This window comes from Stenella coeruleoalba (genome assembly GCF_951394435.1).
Source record: "Stenella coeruleoalba genome assembly, chromosome: 20".
Lineage (NCBI taxonomy): Eukaryota > Metazoa > Chordata > Mammalia > Artiodactyla > Delphinidae > Stenella > Stenella coeruleoalba.
This window is the reverse complement of record NC_137166.1, coordinates 43,789,100-43,815,295: the sequence shown is the minus strand read 5'-3', so window position 1 is coordinate 43,815,295 and position 26,196 is coordinate 43,789,100. Positions and strand designations below refer to the sequence as shown.

The following is a 26,196-nucleotide window of genomic DNA, read 5'->3' as shown; positions in this document are numbered from 1 at the left end:
CAAAAATTAAAATTAAAACAAAACAAACAAACAAAGAGAACTCATATACAGTCACTGATTGATAAGACATATATTTGCTCTTTCGTCTTAGTTTTACCATACAATTATTTTGTTCACTACATATACACAGTCATCCCTTGGTATCCACAGGGGATTAGTTCCAGGACCCCCGCAGATACCAAAAGCTGCAGATGCTCAAGTCCCATGTAAAATGGCATAGTATTTGCGTATAACCTACACACATCCTCCCACATGCTTTAACTCATCTCTAGATTACTTATAATACCTAATATAATGGAAATGCTATGTAAATAGTTGCTTGCATGAAGCAAATTCAAGTTTTGCTTTATGGAACTTTCTGGAATTTTTTTTCCTGAAGATTTTCAATCTACAGTTGGTTGAATCCATAGATGTGGGACCCACAGATATGGAGAGTTGACCATATATATATATATATATATAATGTATATACATACATACATATGCACATATATATGTGTGTCTTAAGTCTTGTACTATATAAGCTGATTATTTACTTTCTGTCTCTTTCATTACAAGTCAAGTTCCACAAGGAATGATTTGTATGTGTCTGATTTTTACCCCCCACTGATTTATTCCTAGTTCTCTAAAAGAATGCCTATCACATAGTAGATATTCAATAAATATTTGTTAAATCAGTTCATCAAACCAAAGTTCTGACAAGAAGAACATCAATATTTCCCTCAAAAGGATACTATTTCTGTTCTTTCCTTATTCTGGCAGAAGACTCAGCATATGGGAAATAAGTAATGATTTACTGAATGAGTATATAAACTGGTTAGAGAGATGAGCAAAAAAGGAAGATCCTATATTTTTGGCACAATCACTTACTCACTCACTGGCAAGTTACTGTGTGATATTCAGTTAGGTAACAATATCAGGATGCAGAATGCAAATATTCACATGACCTATAGGAAAAAAAGAGGACTACTTCAATGAGGAACAAGAAAACAACAACTTACATGGGCCATGGCTTTTTTTTTAGAATTCAATGTATTTATTAGTTGTCTTCTTAGTTCCACTTTAGAAGAAATTCACAGTCCAAAGAAAGTGTTGCTGAATGAGAGGGGTTTAAAAATAAACAAAAACAAACATGAGATGATCTTGCCTCTGAGCTCCCAATGTGCTAACTTAGAATGACATTTCCCCCACTTCACATCTCTTACTCCCAGACCCCATACACACATACATAAAAGATCAGAGAAAAGATGAACCAATCCCAACCTTACTCAAAGCAAGGAGGGAATCCAGCTATGGATTCAAGAAAGACTGGGCCCAGGCTCTTTAGCAGGAGTGATCTAGAGAGGCAAATCAGTGTCCCAACACTATGATAAAATCAAGCCAACTGGCCTGCTCAGACCTACCCTGACCAGATTCTCACTGAATTAAGAGGAAAAAGAAAAGGAAATGGACCTTATGAAAAGGTCAGGGAAAGAGAAAATGACTCAAAAGATGTAACAGATCTTTGGTTATATCTAACATTCTTGTGTAACAGGAACTTCAAAAATAGACACTAAAGCAACACTGAAAAGAAGAAATAGAACAAAGATGTCCGGAGCAAAATAAATACTTGAGTCTGAAGTACCGGTGAGAATTTAAAAAACCACATCCTGGAAAATCTTCTGAAATTCATCCCTAAATACAGGCAAAAAAGACCTAAATATCTTTTAATAAGGAAATACAAAACAATGTGTATTGTGTTCTAATCTTTGGGGAAAAAATACTCATGAACATAAGCATATATGTATGTACACAGAGGGTGAAAACATTTGCAATAAAATGTTCAGAGTGGTTGAAGAGTTATAGATAACTTTTACTTTAAATGAAGTAACATAACAAAGGAATTTTGAAGGTTAATGTGAAAATTTCAGGTAAGATGCAGCACCTAATCATCTTAGACACTGTTTTTGGATGTGCAACAGTGCCATTCTTTCCTCCAATTAGAGGTGTTTCTAAGGGGAATGGCAGAAGTAGTGAGGTAGAGAAAAATTATGAGATACTAGGTTTTTCTGGAAGCTCAAATTTTGTGTGACCTTGAGTGTGGTGTGGAGTAGATGTTGTCTGTGACCATGAAGACTATGTTTCTCTGATTCTTGGTGATGTGTGTGAGCTCTTCAGATAACTGTGGAGGACACCGACTAAGTGGGCATACGGTTAGTTGTTTGTTGTTGTTTCCTTTCTTTTTCTTTTTTTTTTTTTTTACTATATAAGTCACTTTGAGGTTGTATGATGATGATAAACACGGGGGGGATGGTGGGATTATGTGGCTTTGGCTTTATGACGTGTGTATGAATCTATAGGTGCCTACTGGAATGTCTTCCTAACTACCTGATTACGGTGAGCCTGGGTTTAAATGTTTGTGTAAATGTGCTTTTCTTTATATAAGTAAATGGGGCTTACACAAATAGTCACCCGCAATCATGATCATAAACACATACAAACTCCATTTACACACATGGCCAATGCACAAAATTACAACGGTCACAAAAGCACGAATCCAGTTGCTGTCACAACAAACAGCCAAATACCCTTAGTCATGAGACTGATTTCCGTCACGCACGCACAGACTAACCTACTCTCCCTAGGTCTGCTCCCGCACTAAGAGGCCTAACACTCCAGACACTCCTCTTGCCCGGTCCTGGGGCTACAGGATTCCTCACCTTCAGCATCCTCAGGAGGAGCTCTGGTCCAAGTTCTGATTGGACTTCCCGGCGAAGCCGCACGCCGAGCCCTGCCTACTCTACCCGTAAAGGGAAGCCCTCAACTGCCTCTGCGGCCGACCATTCAACCGACGTTCTGACCGGAAGTAGCTTTGGAAAGCCGCGTCCTCTGGGAAACTTAGTCCTAGAGGAAGGAGCCCGGGAGGCTAAAGAGGTAGGTCTTCCGCCCGACTTCCGGCCGCACCTGCGCTGTTTCACTCGGGCTTGGAGTGACGACACAACCACCCAGTTTGCGTGGCTCACACCTGGGTTTGGGGGTCTGAATTCGGAACCTCAGATTTCTCTGAGGACGGATTTCAAACCTGACACGGTGGCTGTCCCGACCCTCCCAATGTGCACGTTCGCGGGCTTAAGAGAACTGTTGTCTGGTGCGGAGAGATCCAACCTCTGGATGGTTCTCTCCGCGGTTGCGATGCGAGATGTATTCTGTGAGTCCGTTACGTATGCGGGGGTGCGTCTCATCGAGAGGCAGATGATTATGTGACACCGACTGTGAGGGTGTCATGCGTGAGGAAATCTGTATGTGAAAGTGGATGTGCTACATATTCGTGTAGGTTCAAGCAGTGAGCTCGGCCACGTGCAGTGATTGTGAGGTGGCATAATGTGATGTGACTTACCTGTGAGTGGTGCTTTGAGACCGTGTGATTGATTACGCATGCTTGCGGGTGGCGTGGCTGGCTATGCTGGCAGTGACCTCACAACGTTCTGTGGAAGGCTGTCTGAGCTGGGTCCACCTATGACTACTGGGAGGGTTTAGGTGTGGCGAGTGTCCGCGGGTTAATTTCACCAGCGAAGGGAGGAAGCTGGTCTGTTGTAACTAGGAGGGACCCAGTGGATGAATCACAGATCCTTGGGGCAGGCGAGCTGGTCCTGGGCCGTTCGTGGGTGGGGGGGGGGGGGGGTGTGAGGTGACATTGTGTGTCTAAGTGTGTGTGACAGGCTGGAATTAATCCAGAGGGGTGGAAACTAGTACGATTATCTGCGATAAGGGACACATCTATGGTAAAGCTTTTTAATCTTGCTGAGGCCAGAAGCTCCATCTCTTAAGTGTGAGGAGATATAGTATCTGTGAGAACATGTGGTTTGTGACTGTACCTTAGATGGTTTGCACTTGAGCCTATCACTGGGAGGGGTGTTGAGTGAAATATATAAAGTATGTGAAAGTGGTTTGTGACTGTACCCAAGTCTCTGCATATGGCAGTAAAAGGGCTGGTGATTATAACGTTGTGACTTTGATGTTTTGAGTATGATTGAGTGGGAGGTCATGCAAGAGATTTGGTAGAGGTGTTTTTGTGTGTGTTAGAATGCAATTTATGCAAGTTAAGATCTGGATGGAAGACAGTGTGTGGTTGTGATCTGAATTTAGAAACTGTGAGAGACTGCAATATTATGTGTGTGAGATTGAGCAGAGGTGATACCTACTCTGAACCTCACATATCTCTAAAAAGATAATAATGGCTAAGCTTCCTGAAGCATCAGAGTTACTTGAAAATTTAAATTTCCAATGGAAATTCTTTTAAATCTAAGAAGAGTTAAAACATGACTTTAAAAATATAAAATAATTTATTGTGATGAAGAATACAAAATGACCATGAAAGGTTTTTTAGTTGGTTTGTTTTTTAATTTCTGTTATGTGGTTACTGGGAGTATGGTTGATATTCTTTGGTGGAAGTGAAATAGATGGGAAGTCTACTAAATTCTTAACTTGATCTGTATAAGTGGAAGAGTTCTAAGTCAAGAGAACAAAAGCTTAACTTGAATAATAAAAACAGAGAGTCATGGCCGCTCAATTCCCAGACTTGACCCAGTGTGCAAACTTAGAACCCCTTTAATGAGAGACGCTGCTCCATTGCCAAAAATGTATACTGTTAATTTTTCCCCTAAGCTTTCCCAAAAGAACCTACAGGCTTTACCAGGATAACTGTATGTTGAGGAAAAGGAAATAATCAGACCTTTCAGGGATTACTGGACGATGGCTCTGAATTGACACTAATTTCAGGAGACCCAAAACATCATTGTTGTCCACCAGTCAGAGTAGGCGTTTATGGAAATCAGGTGATCAATGAAGTTTTAGCTCAAGTCCATCTCACAGTGGACCCTGAACCCATCCTGTGGTTTTTCCCCCAAGTTCTGGAATGGATAATTGAGATAGACATACTCAGGAACTGTAAGAATCCCCTCACTGGCTTTCTGCCCTGTTGAGTGAGGGCTATTATGGTGGGAAAGGACAAATGGACGACACTAGAATTGCCTCTACCTAGAAAAATAGTAAACCAAAAGAAACACTGCATTGCAGAGATTAGTGCCACTATTAAGGGCTTGAAAGATGCAAGGGTGGTGATTCCCACCACATCCACATTAAACTTGCTTATTTGGCCTATGCAGAAGACAGATGGATACTGGAGAATGACAATGGATTATCATAAGCTAAACCAGGTAGTGAATCCAATTGTAGCCGCTGTACCAAATGCGGTTTCATTCCTTGAGGGAATTAGCACATTCCCTGGTACCTGGTATGCAACCATTGATCTGGCAAATTTTTTTCCTCTCCATCCCTGTTAATAAAGACAACCAGAAGCAGTTTGCTTTCAGCAGGCAAGGCCAGCATTACATCTTCAGTGTTCTACCTCAGGGCTATATCAACTCTCCAACCCTATGTCGTAATTTAGTTCATAGGGATCTCGATTACCTTTCCCTTCCACAAGATGTCACGCTGGTCCATTTCATTGACGGCAATATGCTGATTGGACCTAGTAGCAAGAAGTGGCAACTACTCCAGACTTACTGGTAAGACATTTATTTGTGTGTCAGAGGGTAGAAAATAAATCCAACAAAAACTCAGGGGCCTTCTACCTCAGTGAAATTCCTAGGGACCCAGTGGTGTGGGGCATGTCAGATACCCCTTCTAAGGTGAAGAAGGATAAGTTGTTCTTATCCTTATCTGGCCCCTCCCATAACCAAAAAAAGAGGCGCAAAGCCTAGGAAGCCTCTGGATTTTGGAGGCAACATATTCCTCATTTGGATGTGTTACTTCCATCCCTTTACTGAGTGACCTGAAAAGTTGCTAGTTTTGAGTAGGTCCCAGAACAAGAGAAGGCTCTGTGACTCTGCAACAGGTCCAGACTACTGTGCAAGTTGCTTTGCCATTTGGGCCATATACCCCAGCAGACCCAATGGTGCTTGAGGTATCAGTAGCAGATAGGGATGCTGTCTGGGGTCTTTGGCAGGACCCTATAGGTGAATCACAGCATAGGGCCTTAGGGTTTTGAATCAAAGCCCTGCCATCCTCTGCAATTAACTACTCTCCTTTGGCGAAACAGCTTTTGGCCTGTTACTGGGCCTTAGTAGCGACTGAACACTTAACCATGGGCCACCAAGTTAACACGCGATCTGAGCTGCCGATCATGAACTGGTTGTAATCTGACCCACCAAGGCATTAAGTTGGGTGTGCACAGCAGCAATCCATCATGAAATGAAAGTGGTATGTTGATCAGGCCAAGCACACCCTGACAGCACATGTAATCCTCCTACTGGGCAGAATTTCAAGCAGTGCACCTGGTTACTTATTTTTCTTGGAAGAAGAAATGGCCGGGTGTACAATTATATATGGATTCATGGGCTGTGGCCAATGATTTGGCTGGATGGTCAGGGACTTGGAAGGAACATGATTGGAAAATTGGTGACAAGGAAGTCTGGGAAAGAGGTATGGACCTCTCTGAATGGGTAAAAATGAAGATATTTGTGTCCCATGTGAATGCTCACCAGAGAGTAACCTCAGCAGAGGAGGATTTCAATGAAGTGGATAGAATGACCCATTTTGTGGATACCAGTTTCTTTCCTCAGTCATCCTTGTCATCACCCAATGGGCTCATGAACAAAGTGGCCATGGTGGCAGTGATGGAGGTTAGGCATGGGTACAGCAACCTGGTCTTCCATTCACCAAGGCTGACCTGGCTATAGCCACTGCCAAATGACCAATCAGCAGAAGAAACCAACACTGAGTCCCCAATATGGCACCATTCCCTGGTGGCAGGTTGATTACACTAGACTGCTTCCATCGTGGAAGGGGCAGCATTTTGTTCTTACTGGAAGAGACACTCTGGATACAGACTTGCCTTTATTGCACATAATGCTTCTGCCAAAACTACCATCTGTGGACTTGCAGAATGCCTTATCCACTGTCATGGCATTCCACACAGCATTGCTTCTGGTCAAGAAACTCATGTCACAACAAATAAGTGCAGCAATGGTACCATTCCCATGGAATTCACTGGTCTTACCATGTTCCCCACCATCTTGAAGCAGCTGGCTTGAAAGAACAATGGAATGATGTTTTGAAGACTCAGTTACAATGCCAGCTTGGTGGCAGTATCTTGCAGGGCTGAGGCAAGGTTCTCCTGAAGGCTGTATTTGCTCTGGATCAGTGTCCAATATTTGGTGCTGTTTCTCCCATGGCCAGTATTCACAAGGCCAGGAATCAAGTAATGGGAGTGATACCACTCACTATTATCCCTAGTAACCCAATAGTAAAATTTTTGCTTTCTGTCCCCACAACTTCTGTTCTGCTGCCCAGAGGTCTTAGTTCCAAATGGAGGGATGCTTCCACCAGGAGACACAATGATTCCATTGAACTGGAAGTTAAAGACTGCTACCCAGCCATTTTGGGCTCCTTAACCCTCTGAATCAACAGGCAAATAAGGGAGTTACTGTGTTGACTGGGGTGGTTGATCTTGCCTACCAAGAGGAAGTTGGATTGCTACTCCACAAGGGAGGTAAGGAAAAGTATGTCTCAAGTACAGGGGAGCCTTTCCAGTATCTCTTAGTATTAACAGGCCTGTGATTAAAGTGAATGGAAAGCTACAACACTACTCAGGCAGGACGACTGACGGGCCACATTCTTCAAGAATGAATATTTGGGTCACTCCACCAGGTAAAGAACCATGACAGGCCGAGGTGCTTGCTGAGGGCAAAGGGAATATGGAATGGGTAAGGGAAGAAGGTAGTTATAAAAATGCCAACTATAACTGTGTGATCACTTTCAGAAATGAGGACTGTAGTTCTCATCAGCATTTCTTCCTTATTTTGTTGTATTTGTGTATGTGTGTATAGTAGATATCTTTTTCTTCCCTTTTTTATCCCTTTATCATTGTAACATAAGATGTACTGACCTTTTATCATTGTATTTAAGTATTATTAACTTTACATCATAATATTTAAGTTATGAGATATCAAAGAGAAGAGTAAATATCAACCAAGGACTTTGCAACCTCTTCTGGGCAGAGGATTAATGTGTTTTTTGGTTATCTGCAAGATATTTCTATGATATTAGGTGGAAGTATGACCTTGTTATTGTCTTTATTCGGAGATTAAGGTATGGCTTAAGGAGATGCATATACGTGCCAGGTTGTCACAGGGTAGATTTATGATGGCTAATTTTATGTATCAGTTTGGCTGCGCACAATGCCCAGATATTCGGTCAAACATCATTCTGGATATTTCTGTGAAGATGTTTTTTAGATGAGATTAACATTTAAATCAGTGAACTTTGAGTCGAGCAGATTACCCTCCATAATGTGGGTGGGCCTCATCGAATTAGTTAAAGGTCTCAACAGAACAAAGACTGACCTCTCCCAAAGCAAGAAGGAACTCTGCCAGCAGAGAGCTTTCAGATTTGAACTGCAGTTGTTCCCTGGGTGTTCAACCTGCTGGCCTGGCCTGCCGATTTTGGATTTAACAAGCCTCCACAATCTCATGAGCTGATTGCTTAAAATCTCTCTCTCTCACAACCTTATGAGCCAATTCCTTAAAATCTCTCTTAATCCCCCACACACACACATACACACACATCTTATTGGTTCGGTTTCTCTGGAGAACACTAACTAATACACTAGTCTAAGTATTTTACATATATTGTCTCATTTAATCCTCATGAGAACCCTGTGAGGGAGGTATCCTTATCATTCCCAGTAAACCGATTTTTCAAGTGAGGCACCAAGAGCTGAAATAACTTGTGAAATGTCAGAGTTCCGGAGAGATAGAAGCAGAATTTAAATTCCAAAGTCCTCAGCTTTTAACTGTTTAACTACTAGATTCTACCATTTTCCAACTCTATATCTTCTGCTCTGTATCCTGATTCCATGTCCTAATTATTGTGAATTCACAGGAATTCTGGGTATAAATGAATTTTTTCTAGTCAAGCTTATAGTTTTGAATCTCTTGATATTGGGTCCAAAAGGAAACTAATGGAGCAAGGTGATTTTCTCACAGGATATAGGGAATTATGGCTAATATTTCAGAAGTGAAATAAATCCCCCATCAAGAAAACAAAAAACAAAGCAGCAAGACCAAGCTGTGAGCCTCTTAGCTCTCCTCCTCTAGGCAGAACACCCACAGGCATGCTTAGAAACCACGTTTGTTGGAAGGAAACATAAATCATTCATATCCGACTGTGTTTAGAATACACTGAGCTGTAAATCTAACCTAAAGACTTACAACAGTGAGTTTTTTTCACCTATTTTTGAAGAAGTTCCTTTTAACAAAATTCCTTAAAGCATATATTCTAAAATCAATACATTGTTCTTATAAAGAAATTATACTTAAGTTTAAATTTCTGTAAGTTATCTCATTGTGAGGAAGTTCTGGAATTTATTAAACTAGTATATCCTTGCTGGACTCAGAAAGCTGAACCATGGGAGAGAAATTCCTTGTATATGCTGCCTAGCTCTTGTGTCTGATCCAACCTCCCTTTTTTCCCAGGGTCATGTGGGACTAGGCTTTTTAGATTTGGAGTGTTTTTGTCATTTGCAGGACTGTTGCTTCTGAAGATGTCCATCAAGTTCTCCCAGGTGGAAAGTAAGTGCCTGAACTCTGCTCGGAGGGATGTAACCACAAGGATGTGATGTTGGAGTCTGGTTTTGCCAGTTTAGAGTATTTCCCCTGATTGTTTATAATCTGCCTGCTGGAAGTATTTTCCTTTTGGAGGAAATCTCTGGAGAGCCTTTGAAGAACTGATCTGACGTTTGTATAACTGGAAAGAAATAACTGCGTTTTGTTTTTACTGAGGCTTCATTTTCTTGACACCTAAGGTGATCTTATCTTCCTCTGGCCTTTCTCTTCCTCTTCCTTGATTGACATCACCACCACAGACCCAAGTCCCACACCTTTTTCTATAAATAGCACTTTATATCGCTAAGCCAGATGTGATTTCCTCATTGGAAAAAAGGAGATAGCCCTGAATGGTAGAGAAAGCAGTGAGTAAACCAGCTCCAGAAAGAGAGATGCCATTGCAGGTAAAAGTTCAGCTGATGTGAAGAATCAGAACTTTAAGCTGAATCAAATGTTGAATTCCTAATTCCCAGTACTTTAGAAAGTGACTGTATTTGAAGATGGGGCCTTTAAGGAGGTAATTAAGTTAAAATGAGGCTGATAGGATAGGCCCTAATCCAATCTAACTAGTGTCCTTATAAGAGGAGATTAGGACATATGGAGAGACGTACCATGGATGGGTGTGTAGGAGAAAAGGCCATATGAGGACACAGTGAGAAGGTAGCCATCTGCAACCCAAGAAGATACCTCAGGAGAAAGCAGAGCTGCCAACTTGTTGATCTTGGCCCTCCATTCTCCAGAACTGTGAGAAAATTAATTTCCGTTGTTTAAGCCACCCAGCCTGTTGTATTCTGTTTATGGCAGTCCTATTAAACTAATACAGGAGTATTAGCCCTTTATCTGTGATAAAGATATTTATTTGTAATTTGTCTTTTGATTTTATGTGTTTTTAATTATAGTCAAATCTTTGAATATTTCAAAATTTTCAATATTTTCTTTTTTTTTTTTTTTGCGGTATGCGGGCTTCTCACTGTTGTGGCCTCTCCCGTTGCGGAGCACAGGCTCCGGGCATGCAGGCTCAGTGGCCATGGCTCACGGGCCCAGCCGCTCCACGGCATGTGGGATCTTCCCGGACTGGGGCACGAACCCGTGTCCCCTGCATCGGCAGGCGGACTCTCAACCACTGCACCACCAGGGAAGCCCCTCAATATTTTCTTTTACTGCATTTATTTTCTGAGTCATAATGAGAAAGTTCTTCCTTACCCGGAGGTTAAACTGGAATTCATCGATGCTTTCTTCTAGGACCTATATTGTTTCATATTTTTATGTTTACCTCCCTGATCTATTTAGAGTTTATTCTTGTGACAGGATGTGAGGTATGGATATAATTTTTTTTCCAAATGGCAAACTGCTTGTCCCAGCTATGTGCTTATATTTTAACTTTTATTTTGAGATCATTGTAGATTTATATGTAGTTGTAAGAAATAATATAGAGAGATCCCACATAAACTTCACCCAGTTTCCCTCAATGTAAACTTCTTGTAAAAAAAAAAAAAAATCATGACCAGGATATTTATATTGATATAATATACAGTACTTCTTCACATTTTGCCAGTTTTACATGCACTTGTTTGTATCTGTGTTTCTGTGTATATTTGGTTCTATGCAATTTTATCACATATGTAGAGTCATGCTATTATAGACACTATATTGAGTAAAAGAGGCCAGACACAAAAGAACCTACTGTATGATTCCACTTATACAAAGTTCAAAAACCAGACAAAACAGGGCTTCCCTGGTGGCACAGTGGTTGAGAGTCCGCCTGCCAATGCAGGGGACACCGGTTCGTGCCCCGGTCCAGGAGGATCCCACATGCAGCGGAGCGGCTGGGCCCGTGAGCCATGGCCGCTGAGCCAGCGCGTCCGGAGCCTGTGCTCCACAACGGGAGAGGCCACAACAGTGAGAGGCCCACATACCGCAAAAAAAAAAAAACCAGACAAAACGAATCTACTGTGATAGACATCAAAATAATGTTAACTTTGAGGTATACTGATTGGGAAGAGACATGAAGGGAGCCTTCTGGGATGTTGAAAAGTTTCTTTATCTTTATCAAATGGTGGTTGTATGGGCTTATAAAATAAATCACCAGGCTAGGATTTTAAGGTCTGGGCTCTATATTGTGCAAAAGTCTTATTAAAAAGAGAGGAAAAGAAATCATTCCTGGGACTACCCTGGTGGTCCAGTGGTTAAGAATCCTCCTTCCAATGCAGGGTACGCAGGTTCGATCCCTGGTTGGGGATCCCTGGTCAATCCCACATGCGGTGGGGCAACTAAGCCTGTGTGCCACAACTACTAAGCCCGCCTGCCACAACTAGAGACCCCGCACACTACTACTGAGCCCACACGCTCTGGAGCCCACGCACCACAACTAGAGCGCCTGCGCACCACAACTACAGAGCGCCACAACTAGAGAGAAGACTGCACGCTGCAACGAAGAGCCCACGAACCACAACAAAAGATCCCGCGGACCACAACTAAGACTTGAAACAACCAAAAATTTAACCATTTTTTAAATTAAAAAAAAAATTCATGTTCAATAAATGGCAGATCTATGTTTTGAATCCACATTTCTTTAACTACAAAACCAGTTCTCTTTCAATTCTGACTTTTATCCAGAAGCCCAGATTTTATTACATTGAGTGAAATCTGAGCATGCATAATTTATTTAAACAATTTCCACTAGATTGGTAGATTTAAAAGACTGACGATGCCCTATATTAGTAGACTAGACACTCTCATACTGTGTTGTATATTGGTGAAAGTTTAAGCAGGGCAATTAATAAAGATATATAAGCAGGTTTTAACTACGAAAGCCTCATTGTCAATATTTCTGAGACTGTCAAAAAGATATAATTACACATGTGCACAAAAAGGAGTGTGCAGTAAAACACTGTATAATAATGAGGAAAAGCTGGAAAGAACTTAAATATCCTACAATAGGGAAACAGTTTAAAAAGTTATAGTATATCCAAACAGCATACTCAAAAAATTATGACACAGTTTGTCATTTGATGACATGAAAAGCTGTTCACTATATTAGATTAGATGAAGAAGATAGATGACAAAACAGTATTACAGTATAATTCTGTTTTGAATTTCAAAATCCTATATGGCTATATCCATGTGTTAATTCACAGAGGAATAGGTGAGATGATTTGGAACAAATAAGCTGTTTCTAGATGAGCTTTACTTTAAGCTTTTCTGTATTCTTCAAATTTCTGAATTAAGAATCTAATTTTATAATCAGAAAAAAATAATAGAGCTAATCCTTCCCTCTTTGAGAACAAAAGAAATGATAGGAGATATGAATATAATACATGGAGTGTATTGTTGTAGTTGTTTGAATTCTGTCTTAAGAGGCCTGAACTTTCTTCATAGACATGAAGCCTTTCAAATGAGTGACTCAAATACTACCTTAAAGGTCCTAAATCTTGACTCCCAAGATTTTATACACAATGAATTCCTCTTACTGGTTGCCCCTCAACTAGGCTCAGATTTGCTGGCCGACCTCTCCACTAGCCTTAGAAACTAACAAGGAAACCACATTTGCCTTGGAAATAAATTAATTAATTAATAATAAAACCTGCACATAGGAGAAGAAATGGGATTTAGGCCTGATGTGGTTAATTCAGACCATTCCGTTTATCATCAGGCAGAAAAGGAAGTTGAAAAAGTAACCTGAAGTATTAGGAGGATGACACTTTTGAAACAACACAGCAGAGATGCCCATTTCCATCTCCAGGAATCATACCAATCCTTCAAATAGCTAAGCAACCTAAAGAGTCACATTCCCCAATGAGTCATACTGATGAAAGTTAAGATGACTCCAGAATGCAGATTCTGAATTGGAAAATGGAAAAGAGATATTGTAATCAGGGAGACCCTGTTTATTAGTTAAATAAATGTACATTGGTCCTATATCACACCTATATTGAACAAATTCTTCTGAGTGCGGTGAGTCACCTATACACACTCAACAGAAGTCAATGCCACATTCTTGAGTCTACATACCCCTGAAATGACAGGAACCCATGTTCCCCTTAAGGTCCTGGAAGGGAATGTAAAGTTGGTGAAGATGTGGGAGTTGGACAGGAAGAAGAAGGAGTTGCTCGGGAAAGTTATTGGTTAAATAAATTATAAAATAACCATGTAATAGAACATTTAGATACACAAATGCAAAGTTGTAGAAAATTTAGGATATGGAATATTTTCAAGGTATAACATCAGTAGAGAAATCACTTAACAAAGCAGGTTGACCAATACAATTGTATCAGTATAGGGTGATAGAAAATGTCTAGAAGTTTAAACAGCAGTTTCAGTTATCTATTGCTATGTAACCACCCCCAAAAGTTTGTGGCTTAAAACAAAACCATTAATTAGCTCATCATTCCGGGGGTTGGCAATTCGGGCTTGGCTTGGCTGAGTGGTGCTTCTGCTGATCTCACTCATGTGACAGCAGCCAGCTGGTGGCTTGGTGGGGGCTGGATGGACCAAATGGTCTCAATGAAACATCTGGCAGTTGTTGTTGTTAGCTTGGCCTCTGTCTCCAAGTGATCTTTTGTCTTCAAGCAAGCTAGTCTTAGCCTTTAGTACCTGGTGGTCTCAAGGCAGGAAGAGGGAAAGAGCAAAAGCTGCAAGACCTCCTAAGGCTTTATCTTGAAAGTCTCACTTCCACCACATTTTATTAGTCAAAGTACATCACAAGGCCCTGCCTAATTGTAACCTAACCATTTCAGGAGAAGGAGAGCAAATACTTCCCTTTTCTGAAAAACTAAAAGAGAATAACAACAACAAAATCCCTGACCTTGAGCTTGGTTTTCAGATATGCTCTGTAACGTTTTCCTTTCCCCAGGGCTTTTCTTTCAGAGAGCTGCACTGCAGGGGAAGGGTGAACAGAAGGGGAGTAAGGACTCATGAGACACCAGACCTTTCTTAGAGCATGAACTGGCTAAACTGGAAGAAATTCTTCAACACCACCCAAGCTCAGTCATCTACCACACACATACTCAGATGGAAGTAAAGGGGAGATGGGAGTACTACTAACCTTTCTTTAGTATCAAAGGGAAAGGCCAGGGTCACTGATAACCAGAGCTGAAACTTTCTCTAAGTTCACAGCAAGTTTCCTGGGGAGACAGCTTTGGAAATGATGTGGTTCTGAAACATGGAACTTGACCTCAGCTCCCAAAAGAGATCCTCTGAGGAAGGAATCCTACTCCTAGGCTCTCTACAGGTCTTCCTAGGACTCTGCCTAAGGGACACTCCCAGCCCCAAAACTCATTCCAAAAACAGGTTTGTGCTTTCTTGCTTGTATATAACTTTTACCCCACCACTCAAATATCTGACTCCCCTTTTTGTGACTATTTCTCTGCAGCTGGTGTCCTGGCTATAAAGTGGGAGAAAAGAGAAAGCAGTGATAAAAGGATACAGATACTAAGAAACAATAGAACCTAAAATTGGCCCCTAGGCAGGCAACACTCACTCCACTGATATCCACTTTTGCGTTAAGCACTGGAGCCTGGGCACTGGAGGTGGAGGTGCTGACAAAAGCAGCTCAGGCCGTGCTTCAGTGCAACTCTGGTTAATACAGGCATCGTCGTCTTGACAGGCACAGATACACTCTCAGGGAGATCTTCAACAGATCGCCTCAGTCCCGACGTTAAACCAGAACTGCAGAAATGAAGCTCTACCCCGTGACACAACCAAACTCCCACCCGGTCACAAAATTAAAAGCCTCTTCCACCATACTAGGTAACAACAGCATCGTCTTCTGAAGGGCGGTGTCAAGCCCCACAGTGTCACCTACCTCAACATCACAGCCGATCACGGTCACCCAAAGGGTCCCGCATCTTGCACCAGACACGGCCTCATCACCGCACACACACCCCGCCTCGTTACTGCCACAAACGCTCACACACTCTTATACACGCCTACACAGACCTGAGCTCCAGGCTCCACACGCCCTGTGTGAGCCAGAGGGTGGGGGCTTCCTCACCGTGAGTGCCCGCCGTGCCCAGACTCAGGTTACCACTCGGAGCGCGACGACTGAGAGGACCTCAGAAGGGAATCAGAGATGAACCAAACATCAAAGTTCTTTTCAAAAGCAGCCCAGGGGCTGTGGGAAATGTAGTTCAAGGCCGCAAAAACCCGGATGTCGAGAAGGCGCGCCTGAGACGCAGCGGCAAAGAAGGAGCCGCGGAGCCTCTTGGGAGGTAGAGCCCGCGCTGGAGTGCGCAAGCGCAGATGGCTGGCCAGTAGGCGAAGGTGAGCCTGGTGGGTCCTGCTGGCGCTGGGCAGGCTGGTGATTGTGGTACCCGGTGGGGATTGCCGAGCAGGGAGGTGGGAACCAGGACTGGGAAAAGCGAGGAAAGAAGACAGAACCTGGGCTGAGAAAAGGCCGGGGAGGAAAGCGAGGGGGGAAAAAAGAACCTAGGCAGGGGAAGGAACTGGGAGCCAGGGCTGGGAACGCCGAGGCGGGTGTGAGCTCGGCCTGGCACACACAGGCGTTCTGTTTGTGTAGCTTTTTGTGCCTGGTCTTGTGTGTGTGTGTGTATGTGTGTGTGTGTGTGTGGAACGTGTGTTACTCTGTGTAACGTTATGGAACCTATTGTTTATGAAAGTGAGAGGGTCTCTGCGTGTGTCTAATTTTTAAATTAGGTGCGAGTAGATTTGTGTTTGAGACTGTATGCGACTTTGGAGAGGCAACAGTAAGGGGTTTGTGAGTAAAATTTTGCAGCTTTGTGTAGAATTATGTAATGGGCTCTGAGAGATTATGCATGAATTGTGTCTATGGGATTGGGATTGTGTAGTGGATGATATAACTGTGAATATGTCAAATTTTGAAGTATTTGTGCACACAAGTAATTGCACAATTCACGGTGACTAGGAATGTGTCAGGCTCGTTGTGTGACTGAGATGGAGCATTTGAGATTGAGCATTTGAGAAAGTAGATGCAAGACTAGTTAAGTACTATGTATTGTTTATATTGTCTGAATATTGTCCATTTTATATGCCTGTAGAATTTGACTCTGGCAATTAGACAAGTAGAAAAAAAATGGAGATTTTAAAAATGGAGAGGAGGAGGTAAAATTAAAATAATTTTCAGATGGAACAATTGTATATTGTGAAACCCCATATTGACTAATGACCAGTATGTTGACATAAGTAGAACATCATTAGGAGAACACAAAAAACTTTCTCCCATAACTGCTACTCAGAATTTCTATTTGGGTGAATTCCTGGACAGTAAAGTTTCAATAATTTCTTCAGTCATTATGAAGATAAAAAATCTGTTTGAACATTTAAACACAAGATCAGTCTCATTTAGCTGAATAAAGTATTCACTGTAGAAATCAATACTTCTAAAATTTTTTTTTAAAATACATTTATTTATTTATTTTTGGCTGCATTGGGTCTTCGTCGCTGTGTGTGGGCTTTCTCTAGTTGCGGCGAGCGGGGGCTACTCTTCGTTGCGGTGCGCGGGCTTCTCATTGTTGTGGCTTCTCTGTTGCAGAGCACGGGCTCTAGGCACACGGGCATCAGTAGCTGTGGCACGCCGGCTCAGTCGTGGCGCTAGAGCTTAGTAGCTCTGCGGCATGTGGGATCTTCCTGGACCAGGGCTCAAACCTGTGTCCCCTGCATTGGCAGGTGGATTCTTAACCACTGTGCCACCACGGAAGTCCCACTAACTTGTTTTGTTTTTTGGTTTTTTTTACATCTTTATTGGAGTATAGTTGCTTTACAATGATGTGTTAGCTTCTGCTTTATAACAAAGTGAATCAGTTATTCATACGCATATGTTCCCATATCTCTTCCCTCTTGCGTCTCCCTCCCTCCCACACTAACTTATTTTAAAAGCAAAAACTCTCCCTCCTGTTGGAAGTCTGCTGCGCTAAAGAAAACATGATCAGTTTCTTCTCTAATTCCTCAACCTCTATTTTGTCCCCTCTTTACTCCCTCTAAGATTGATAGTCTGCAGCTGGAATGGATTGGGAGCTGGAAAAGAAAAGTCAGGGACAAGAAGAGGCTAACATGACTGGTACCGTTATAATTTAGTGTAAGTCATATTTACCTTCTGAGAGACCCCACTACTGGGAACTTCCAAATACAGTTCCCTTTTCATGGGCATGGCCACTTCTCTAGATGCCTCCTCTTGGCATGCAGTGGCCCACCTACTCTGGTAGGTCTTGTTCTCTCCCATCAGTCCTCTTGGACAGGATCCAAACCAACCTAGGCATGCTCCATCCGTGGGTTCCATCTGGAGCTCAGGTGATAATTAGCCACTTTAGTCACCACCACCCTGCTCCCCACCACCACCGCCCAAATCCTGGAAACATGTACGTTTCCCCCCCAAATTCTCTCACCACTTTGATTTATAGTGGCATCAGGGTCTGAGGAGCCCCTTGTTTATTATAAGGGAGTGAGAAGCACCTACTTTTCTTCCCCCTAGAAAACTATGTTCTAAAAATAATTTGCTCTCTTAAAGAGACATTCCCTTTTCTCAGCCTCTCGAAGTAGGAGGTAAATTAATGGTAGCAAAACGTTACAGTCAGCTACTTTACAAGACTTTATCTTAGAATGAGGGACAATTGAAAGATTGTTTTGCCTATCTTTGGGACATCTGCTGAGTCTGAGGCAGAAAAATTTCTAAGTTACCATCCTGTTCAAAACAATGACAACAGTTAGAAAACTCAGAGGTTTGCTAGAAAAGACATTAACAAATCAACAGGTTTCATATATGTGTCTGTGCATATGTGTATGGAAAAACTATGGAAAGTTGCCAGTGGCCATCAAAATATAAGATACAAAAGACAGCGTGATGTATAAAAAAATTTTTGATGGGACTCAAAAATTAAAGACTTAAATAAAAGGACCAGGGACACATGATAAATTGTCAAAACTCCCTAACATTTCATGGAGTTTCATTAAAATTTCAGTAAAATTTTTAAACTTTCTGAAGTTCTTAGGAGAAAATGAACAAGACAAAAATTGTTAAAGAAAAATAATGAAGGGGGAAGTAAGCCCACCTGATACTAAAACATGTTTGTTTGTTTGCGGTACGCAGACCTCTCACTGTTTTGGCCTGTCCTGTTGCGGAGCACAGGCTCCAAACGTGTAGGCTCAGCGGCCATGGTTCACGGGCCCAGCCACTCCACAGCATGTGGGATCTTCCCAGACCAGGGCATGAACCCGTGTCCCCTGCATTGGCAGGCGGATTCTCAACCACTGCGCCACCAGGGAAGCCCCTAAAATATGTTTTAAAACTGTAATAACTGCAGAGTAATCCTGGCAATTAAATGAACAGATCAGTGGAACTAAATACAAAGTCCAGATACACTCAAATATATAAAGGAAATAAAGTGTATGATAAAGAAAAACTATAAAAAATATTTTAAGTAATTATAGAATTAATTTCCTTCCTTTAAAAAAGATCTAATATCAATCCAGAAAATAAAAATAAGTTAATAGAAAAGTGAAAAAATTGAGACCTTTCACAGACAAGAAACTAAAGATGGATGGCGGTGGTGGCTGCCGTGGGGAATTTGCTGCCTGGCATGGCCTGGCTTTTATTTAAAAAACAAACAAAAATTAAGGTGCTTTTTAAACATTGTGAATAGAAGCTTATCTTCTCTCATAATAAGAAAAATAAGAACTAGAATCACAGTGTATACCTTGGTAAGCATCAGGAAGTTTGTATCCATGGTACTCATGAGGGTATGGGGTGACAGGAATTTTCACGTATTGCTGGTCATGATGTAAATGGTAGAGCCTTAATGGAGAACAGCTTGGAAGTAGTTAATAATAATAGGCAGGTTAGGAGAGAAAAGATAGTTCTAGATAGGTGAGGGCTTGCCCAAAATCTAACCCATTACCCCAGGAGCCTGTATCTCTGGCTTTGGGGATAAAATTTTTGTCTAGCTTATTCTCCCCCCATATTGGTGTGGAATATATAGAGTGAACAAGCACCAAAGCAAGGGAAATGGAGTCAATCTTGAGTCGTAAGTCATAAGAGAGCTTAAAAGCATGTGTAGTGGCATGTGGCTTCTTTTCATCTTGCTTTTGCCTTCTTAGGAAGCGCCCCTTTTCTAAAGAGGAGCCCAAAGGAAGACTGGTCATCTCTTGCAGATCTCAGAACCATGGCTCAGGTGAGATGATGGTTCCTTTCTCCTTTCTGAAATAGTTTTTTGTTGTTGTTTTTAAGAATATTTGAGCATTTCTCTTTCTTGTACTAAAATCCTCCTGTTTATCTTCCCCTTCATGAAAGCAGTCCCCACTTGTTCCCATATTGGTCAGATAAGCCTTTACCTTCCACGAGTGCTCCTTCTAATTTTAAGCAGTGTTCACACATTAAGTGGGTATAATCATTCAACATCTTTTCTCAGTGTTCTTCCAGAAGCAGTGCTAGAACAAAAATGCATTTCCTCAAATTAAATGAGAATATATTACTTCATGAACCTGTCTTGCAAAGATAAAAACAGGGGCTTCCCTGGTGGTGCAGTCGTTGGGGGTCCGCCTGCCGATGCAGGGGACGCGGGTTCGTGCCCTGGTCCGGGAGGATCCCACATGGCTCGGAATGGCTGGGACCGTGGGCCATGGCCACTGGGCCTGCGCGTCCGGAGCCTGTGCTCTGCAACGGGAGGGGTCATGGCGGTGGGAGGCCCGCGTACCGCAAAAAAAAAAAAAAAAAAAAAGATAAAAACAGTCAAGATGGAAATGGAATTGATAGATTGCTATTAGTTAAGTGGCAAGAAGTCCTGTCTTGAGGCTTTGAGACTAGAGCTATGCGTTGGCAGATTATGCAAAAACCAAGAATCCTGTATTTCTCCTCCCGGATCCTTGAGTTCTGCTCATAGCTGCTAATAATTCCTAAAAATCTGTGGTATGTGTTATAGATTTATTCCTATTTTTCAGTTTCTTCTAATTTTATGTTCACATGCAAGGAAGTAAATGAATATACTTAGATCACCATACTGAACTAAAAGTGTAACTCATGAAATAGTCTGCTCTTGATTTCAAAGACATTATTCTGGTTCTTTCTTTCAGAAAATTCATCTTTATGCCTGGACCTCTTTTTTTTTTTTTAATTTTTATTGGAGTATAGTTGATTTACAATGTTGTGTTAGTTTCAGGTGTACAGCAAAGTGAATCAGTTATACATATACATATATATGTCCACTCTTTTTTTAGATTCTTTTCCCATATAGGCCATTACAGAGTACTGAGTAGAGTTCCCTGTTCTATACAGTAGGTTCTTTTTTTTTTTTTTTTTTTTTTTTTTGCGGTACGCGGGCCTCTCACTGTTGTGGCCTCTCCCATTGCGGAGCACAGGCTCCGGACGCGCAGGCTCAGCAACCATGGCTCACAGGCCCAGCCGCTCCGCGGCATGTGGGATCCTTCTGGACCGGGGCACGAACCTGTGTCCCCCGCATTGGCAGGCGGACTCTCAACCAGTGCGCCACCAGGGAAGCCCCAGTAGGTTCTTATTAGTTATTTTATGTATAGTAGTGTGTATATGTCAGTCCTAATCTCCCAATTTATCCCTCCCCGCTTTATCCCCTGGTAACCATAAGTTTATTTTCTGTATCTGTGACTCTACTTCTGTTTTGTAAATAAGTTCATTTGTACCCTTTTTTTTAGGTTCCACATGTAAGCGATATCATATGATACTTGTCTTTCTGTGTCTGACTTCTCTCATTGTGACAATCTTTAGGTTCATCCATGTTGCTGCAAATGGCATTATTTTGTTCTTTTTTATGGCTGAGTAATATTCCACTGTATATATTGGACCTCTTAAATACTGGTGTTCTCCAGATTCTGTATTGGTTCTCTTCACTGTATAGTCTCCTGTTCTTATTCACAATCTACCACTGTTATTCTAATGATGCTCAAATAATTTTAATGCTAAATCTCTGTTGTGGGTGTCAAAACTGTATCCAACCTCCAACTAGATACCACCTCCTGTGTCTTCCACAGATACTTCAGGCACATGCCCAAGATTTACCTCATTATCTCCTACCATTTTTGTCTTCTTTATCTTCCCCTCAACCTGCTTATGGGCCCAGCCCCTACCCACCTGCTAACACAGCTAACTTGAGTTAAGTATCTCTTTTCCACTGCACGACCATTTAGTGGTGAATCTTATTCCTTATATTTCAGTTCCCTTTATCTCCACTGATATCATCATGGGTGTCTCTCTCATACTGGTAACTTATCTTCCCATTTAACACCTTTGCTCCTTTTCCCATCCTCCAAGTGCTCACCCCAGTGCTCCCTTATGGATGTTTGTGTTGCTTACACTTTTCTGTTTAACTCTGTGTGTGTGTGTGTGTGTGTGTGTGTGTGTGTTTTAAAATATACATGAAATAGGGCTTCCCTGGTGGCGCAGTGGTTGAGAGTCCGCCTGCCAATGCAGGGGACACGGGTTCGTGCCCCAGTCTGGGAAGATCCCACATGCCACAGAGCAGCTGAGTCCGTGAGCCATGGCCACTGAGCCTGCGCGTCCGGAGCCTATGCTCCACAACAGGAGAGGCCACAGCAGTGAGAGGCCCGCATACTGAAAAAAAAAAAAAATTGTGAGAGCTAAAATATACATGACATAAAATTTTATCATTTTAACCATCATTAAGTATATAATGTAGTTCCATTAAGTACATTCACAATGTTGTATAGCCATCACCAGTATCTATTTCCAGAACTTTTTCACATCCCAAACAGAAACTCTGTACCAATGACATTAAACAATTAACTCTTATCTTACAGTTTTCATAGAATTAGACCCGAAGCACATTTGAAGAATGTTTAAGACAATCTATTAGGGGAGAGGAAAATATTAAAATATGCATTAATAGTTTAATTCAAGAATAGTAATCAATAATGATAATATAGTTTTCTAATTCATGAATATGAGGCACATCTCCTTTTATTTAGATCTTTAAATTCTCTGAGTAATGTTTTTTTGTTATCAGTGTACCAATCTTGCAAATGTTTGTTATATTAATACCTAGGTTTTATGCTATTGTAAATACTATTCATTTTTATTTCAAATTCCCATTGTTCATTGCTAGTATATGAAAATGCAATTGATTTTTTTATATTAACCTGCATTCTCAACTTATTCTAGTAATTTTTTGGTAGATTCTTTAGGATTTTCTACATAGATAATCATGTCATATGTGAATAGTTACTGTTTTCCTTCTTGCTTTCCAATATGTATTCCTTTTATTTCTGTCTTGCTTTATTTACTACATTGTCTAGAACCTTCAGTGCAATGTTGAATATAAGCGGTGAGAACAAACATTTATGCTTTATTCCTGATTGAGGGGAAAAGCATTTAGTCTTTGACAAAGTGTAACATTAGTGACAATTTTTACTTAGATGCTCTTTATCAGATTTATCAGGTTGAAGAAGTTCTAGTTTGCGGATCATTCTTATCACAAATGGCTGTTGAATTTTGTCAAAAGACTTTTTGTGTCTGTTGGTTTTCCTGCATTATATGGTTTTTACCCTTTTTAAATTAACATGGTGAGTTATATTGATTGATTTTGAAGCGCTAAACCAGCTTATCCCTAGGATAAACCCCACTTGGTCATGATAGATTCTTTTTTCATATATTGCTTGATGAATTTACAAGTTTTTCTTGCAATATCTTTGTCTAGTTTCGGTATCAAGGTAATGCTGTCTTACAGAATGAGTTGGGAAGTAATATCTTATTTTCGGAAAGAATTTTTGTAGAGCTGCTATTATTTCTTCCTTCAATGTTTGTTAGAATTCACCAGTGAAGCCATCTGAGCCTGGAGATTTCTTTGTGGGAAGGTGTTTAACTAGCATTTCAATTTCCTTAATACAATTATGGCTATTCATGTTATCAATTTTTTTTCTCTTCAGTGAGCTTTTATAATTTGTGTCTTTCAAGGAATTGTCCATTTCATCCAAGTTATAAAATTTATTGTCACAAAGTTGTTCAAAAATCTACTCTTTTTATCCTCTTGGTGTTTGTACAGTTTGTAGCAATGCCATTGATTCATTCCTGTTATTGGTAATTTGTGACTCATCTTTTTCCTTGGTCAGTTGGCTAGAGGTTTATCAATTTCTCTGATTTTTCAAAGTACCAACTTTTGGTTTCATTGATTTCCTCCATTATTTTTCTGTTTCCTGTTTCTTCATTTCTCCTCTTACATTTTTATTTACTTTCCTTTTCATTACTTTGGGTTTAATTAACTCTTCTTATTTTGTATATGGGAGCTTATATCATTGATATGAGACTTATTTTTTCCGGTAGAACATTTAGTGCTATAAATTTCCCTCTAACAAATTTAGACATGTTGTATTTTCATTTTCATTCAGTTGAAAATATTTTCTAATTTCTCTCACGATTTCCTTTTTGACCCATTTGTTGTTTAGAGGAAGTGTGTTTAATTTTCAAATATTTGGGGATTTTCCAGATAGCTTTCTGTCATTGATTTCTAGTTTAATTTTGTTACAATCAGGGAACATGCTGTATATGATTTCATTCTTCTTAAATTTATGGAGACTTTTTTTGTACCATCTGATGGATGTTCTGTGTGCACTTGTAGAGGATGTATATTCTAGTGTTATTGGATAGAGTATTCTCTAAATAATCAGGTCAAATTGGTTGATTAGGATGGTAAAGTCTTCTGTATCCTTATTGATCTTTCAGTCTATTTGTTATAGCAGTGACAGAGAAGAAAGTCAAAATCTTACATTATAATTGTGGATTTGTCTATTTTTCCTTTTCAGTTCTATCAGTTTTTACTTAATATATTTTGAGGTTCTGTTTTTAGGTGTATTCATATTTAGGATTGTTATATCTTCTCATGAATTGACCCCCTCTATCATTATAAAATACCTTACTTGGGACTTCCTTGATGGTCCGGTGGCTAAGACTCCACGCTTCCAGTGCAGGAGACATGGGTTTGATCCCTGATTGGGGAACTAAGATTCCCACACCCTGCACAGTGCGGACAAAAATAAATAAGTAAATATAAATAAAATAAAATACCTTGCGTAATCCCTGATAATATTCTTTGTTCTGAAATCTATTTTGTTTGATACTATTGTAACCATTCTGGCGTTCTTATGATTAGTGTTTATTTTTATTTTTTTGTTCGCTGTGTTGGGTCTTTGTTGCTGCGTGTGGGCTTTCTCTAGTCGCGGCCAGCAGGGGCTACTCTTCATTGCAGTGTGTGGGCTTCTTATTGAAGTGGCTTTGCTTGTTGCAGAGCACAGACTTTAAGTGTGCATGCTTCAGTAGTTGCAGAACATGGGCTCACTAGTTGCAGCACACAGGCTCTAGAGCTCAGGCTCAATAGTTGTGGCACACGGGCTTAGTTGCTCCATGACGTGGGATCTTCCCAGACCAGGGATTGAACCTGTGTCCCCTGCATTGGCAGGCAGATGGATTCTAAACCACTGTGCCACCAGAGAAGTCCTTATTTTTAATTTTTAATTTTAATTAATATAAAATGAATTCATTTTAATTAATTAATTTCCAAAAAATGTCTTAAATGTCTTTTAATCTAGAGCATCTCCCTCCGTTTCTTTCTTGGTTTTTTTTAGTTGCAGTGTAGTTGATTTTACAACATTACATACATTTCAGGTGTACAACGTGGTGATTCACAGTTTTAAAAGGTTAAACTCCATTTATAGTTATTACAAGTATTGGCTATATTCTGTGTGCTATACAATATATCCTTATAGCTTATTTATTTTATACCTAGTAGTTTGTACCTCTTAATCCCCTACCCCTAGCTTGTTCCTCCCTCCTTCCATCTCCCCACTGGTATCCACTAGTTTGTTTTCTATGTCTGTGAGTCTTGTTTCTGTTTTGTTGTATACATTCATTTTATTTTTTAGATTCCACGTATACATGATAATGTACAGTGTTTGTCTTTCTCAGTCTGACTTGCTTCACTGAACATAATACTCTCCAAGTCCATCCATATTGTTGCAAATGGAAAATTTTCATTATTTTTTATGGCTGAGTAATATTCCTCTTTCTGTGTGTGTGTGTGTCTGTGTGTGTGTGTGTGTGTGTGTGTGTGTACACACCACATCTTCCTTATCCATTCATCTGCTGATGGGCACCTAGGTTGCTTCCATATCTTGGTTATTGTAAGTAATGTTGCTGTGAACATTGGGGTGCATGTATCTTTTCAAATTACCATTTTTATTTTTTTCAGATACATACTGAGGAGTGGAATTGCTGGGTCATGTGGTAGTTCTATTGATAGTTTTAGTTTTTGTTTTTCCTAGTGGCTGCACCAATTTACATTCCCACCAACAGTGTATAAGGGTTCCCTTTTCTCCACATCCTTGTCAACATTTGTTGTCTGTGGTCATTTTGATGATAGCCATTCTTACAGATGTGAGGTGATACCTTATTGTGGTTTTGATTTGCATTTCTCTGATGTTAGTGATGGTGAGTATCTTTTCATGTGCCTGTTGGCCATTTCTGTGTTTTCTTTGGAAAAATGTCCATTTAATCTAATGCCCATTGTTTAATTGGTTTTGTTTTTGGGTTTTTTTGATATTGAGT

General features: G+C 40.7%; 2 protein-coding genes across 6 annotated transcripts in view; one reads left to right on the top strand and one right to left on the bottom strand.

The window, feature by feature from the left end:
* The window catches only part of ZNF461 (zinc finger protein 461), a 39,976-nt gene extending 24,262 nt beyond the window's left edge, over window positions 1-15,714 (bottom strand). For 2 of the 5 annotated variants that reach the window (XM_079906283.1, XM_079906279.1), the window contains exons 1-2: window positions 2,700-2,833; window positions 1,002-1,095 (exon numbers count right to left, since the gene is read on the bottom strand). Coding sequence is in view for 4 of the 5 variants with exons in the window: in XM_079906279.1 (XP_079762405.1) it covers window positions 1,002-1,010 (9 nt within the window). In the remaining variant the exon portion in view is untranslated. Of the gene's footprint in view, window positions 1-1,001; window positions 1,096-2,699; window positions 2,834-15,581 lie in introns of those variants that run through there. The other 3 variants (XM_079906280.1, XM_079906281.1, XM_079906282.1) reach the window with 3 other exon arrangements.
* A 174-nt stretch (window positions 15,715-15,888) lies between these two features.
* The window catches only part of LOC307179410 (uncharacterized protein), a 29,673-nt gene continuing 19,365 nt past the window's right edge, over window positions 15,889-26,196 (top strand). The window contains exons 1-3 of the mRNA XM_079908507.1: window positions 15,889-15,905; window positions 17,605-17,697; window positions 19,713-19,786. Of these exons, the coding sequence (XP_079764633.1) occupies window positions 19,778-19,786 (9 nt within the window). The 5' untranslated portion in view covers window positions 15,889-15,905; window positions 17,605-17,697; window positions 19,713-19,777. The remainder of the gene's footprint in view (window positions 15,906-17,604; window positions 17,698-19,712; window positions 19,787-26,196) is intronic.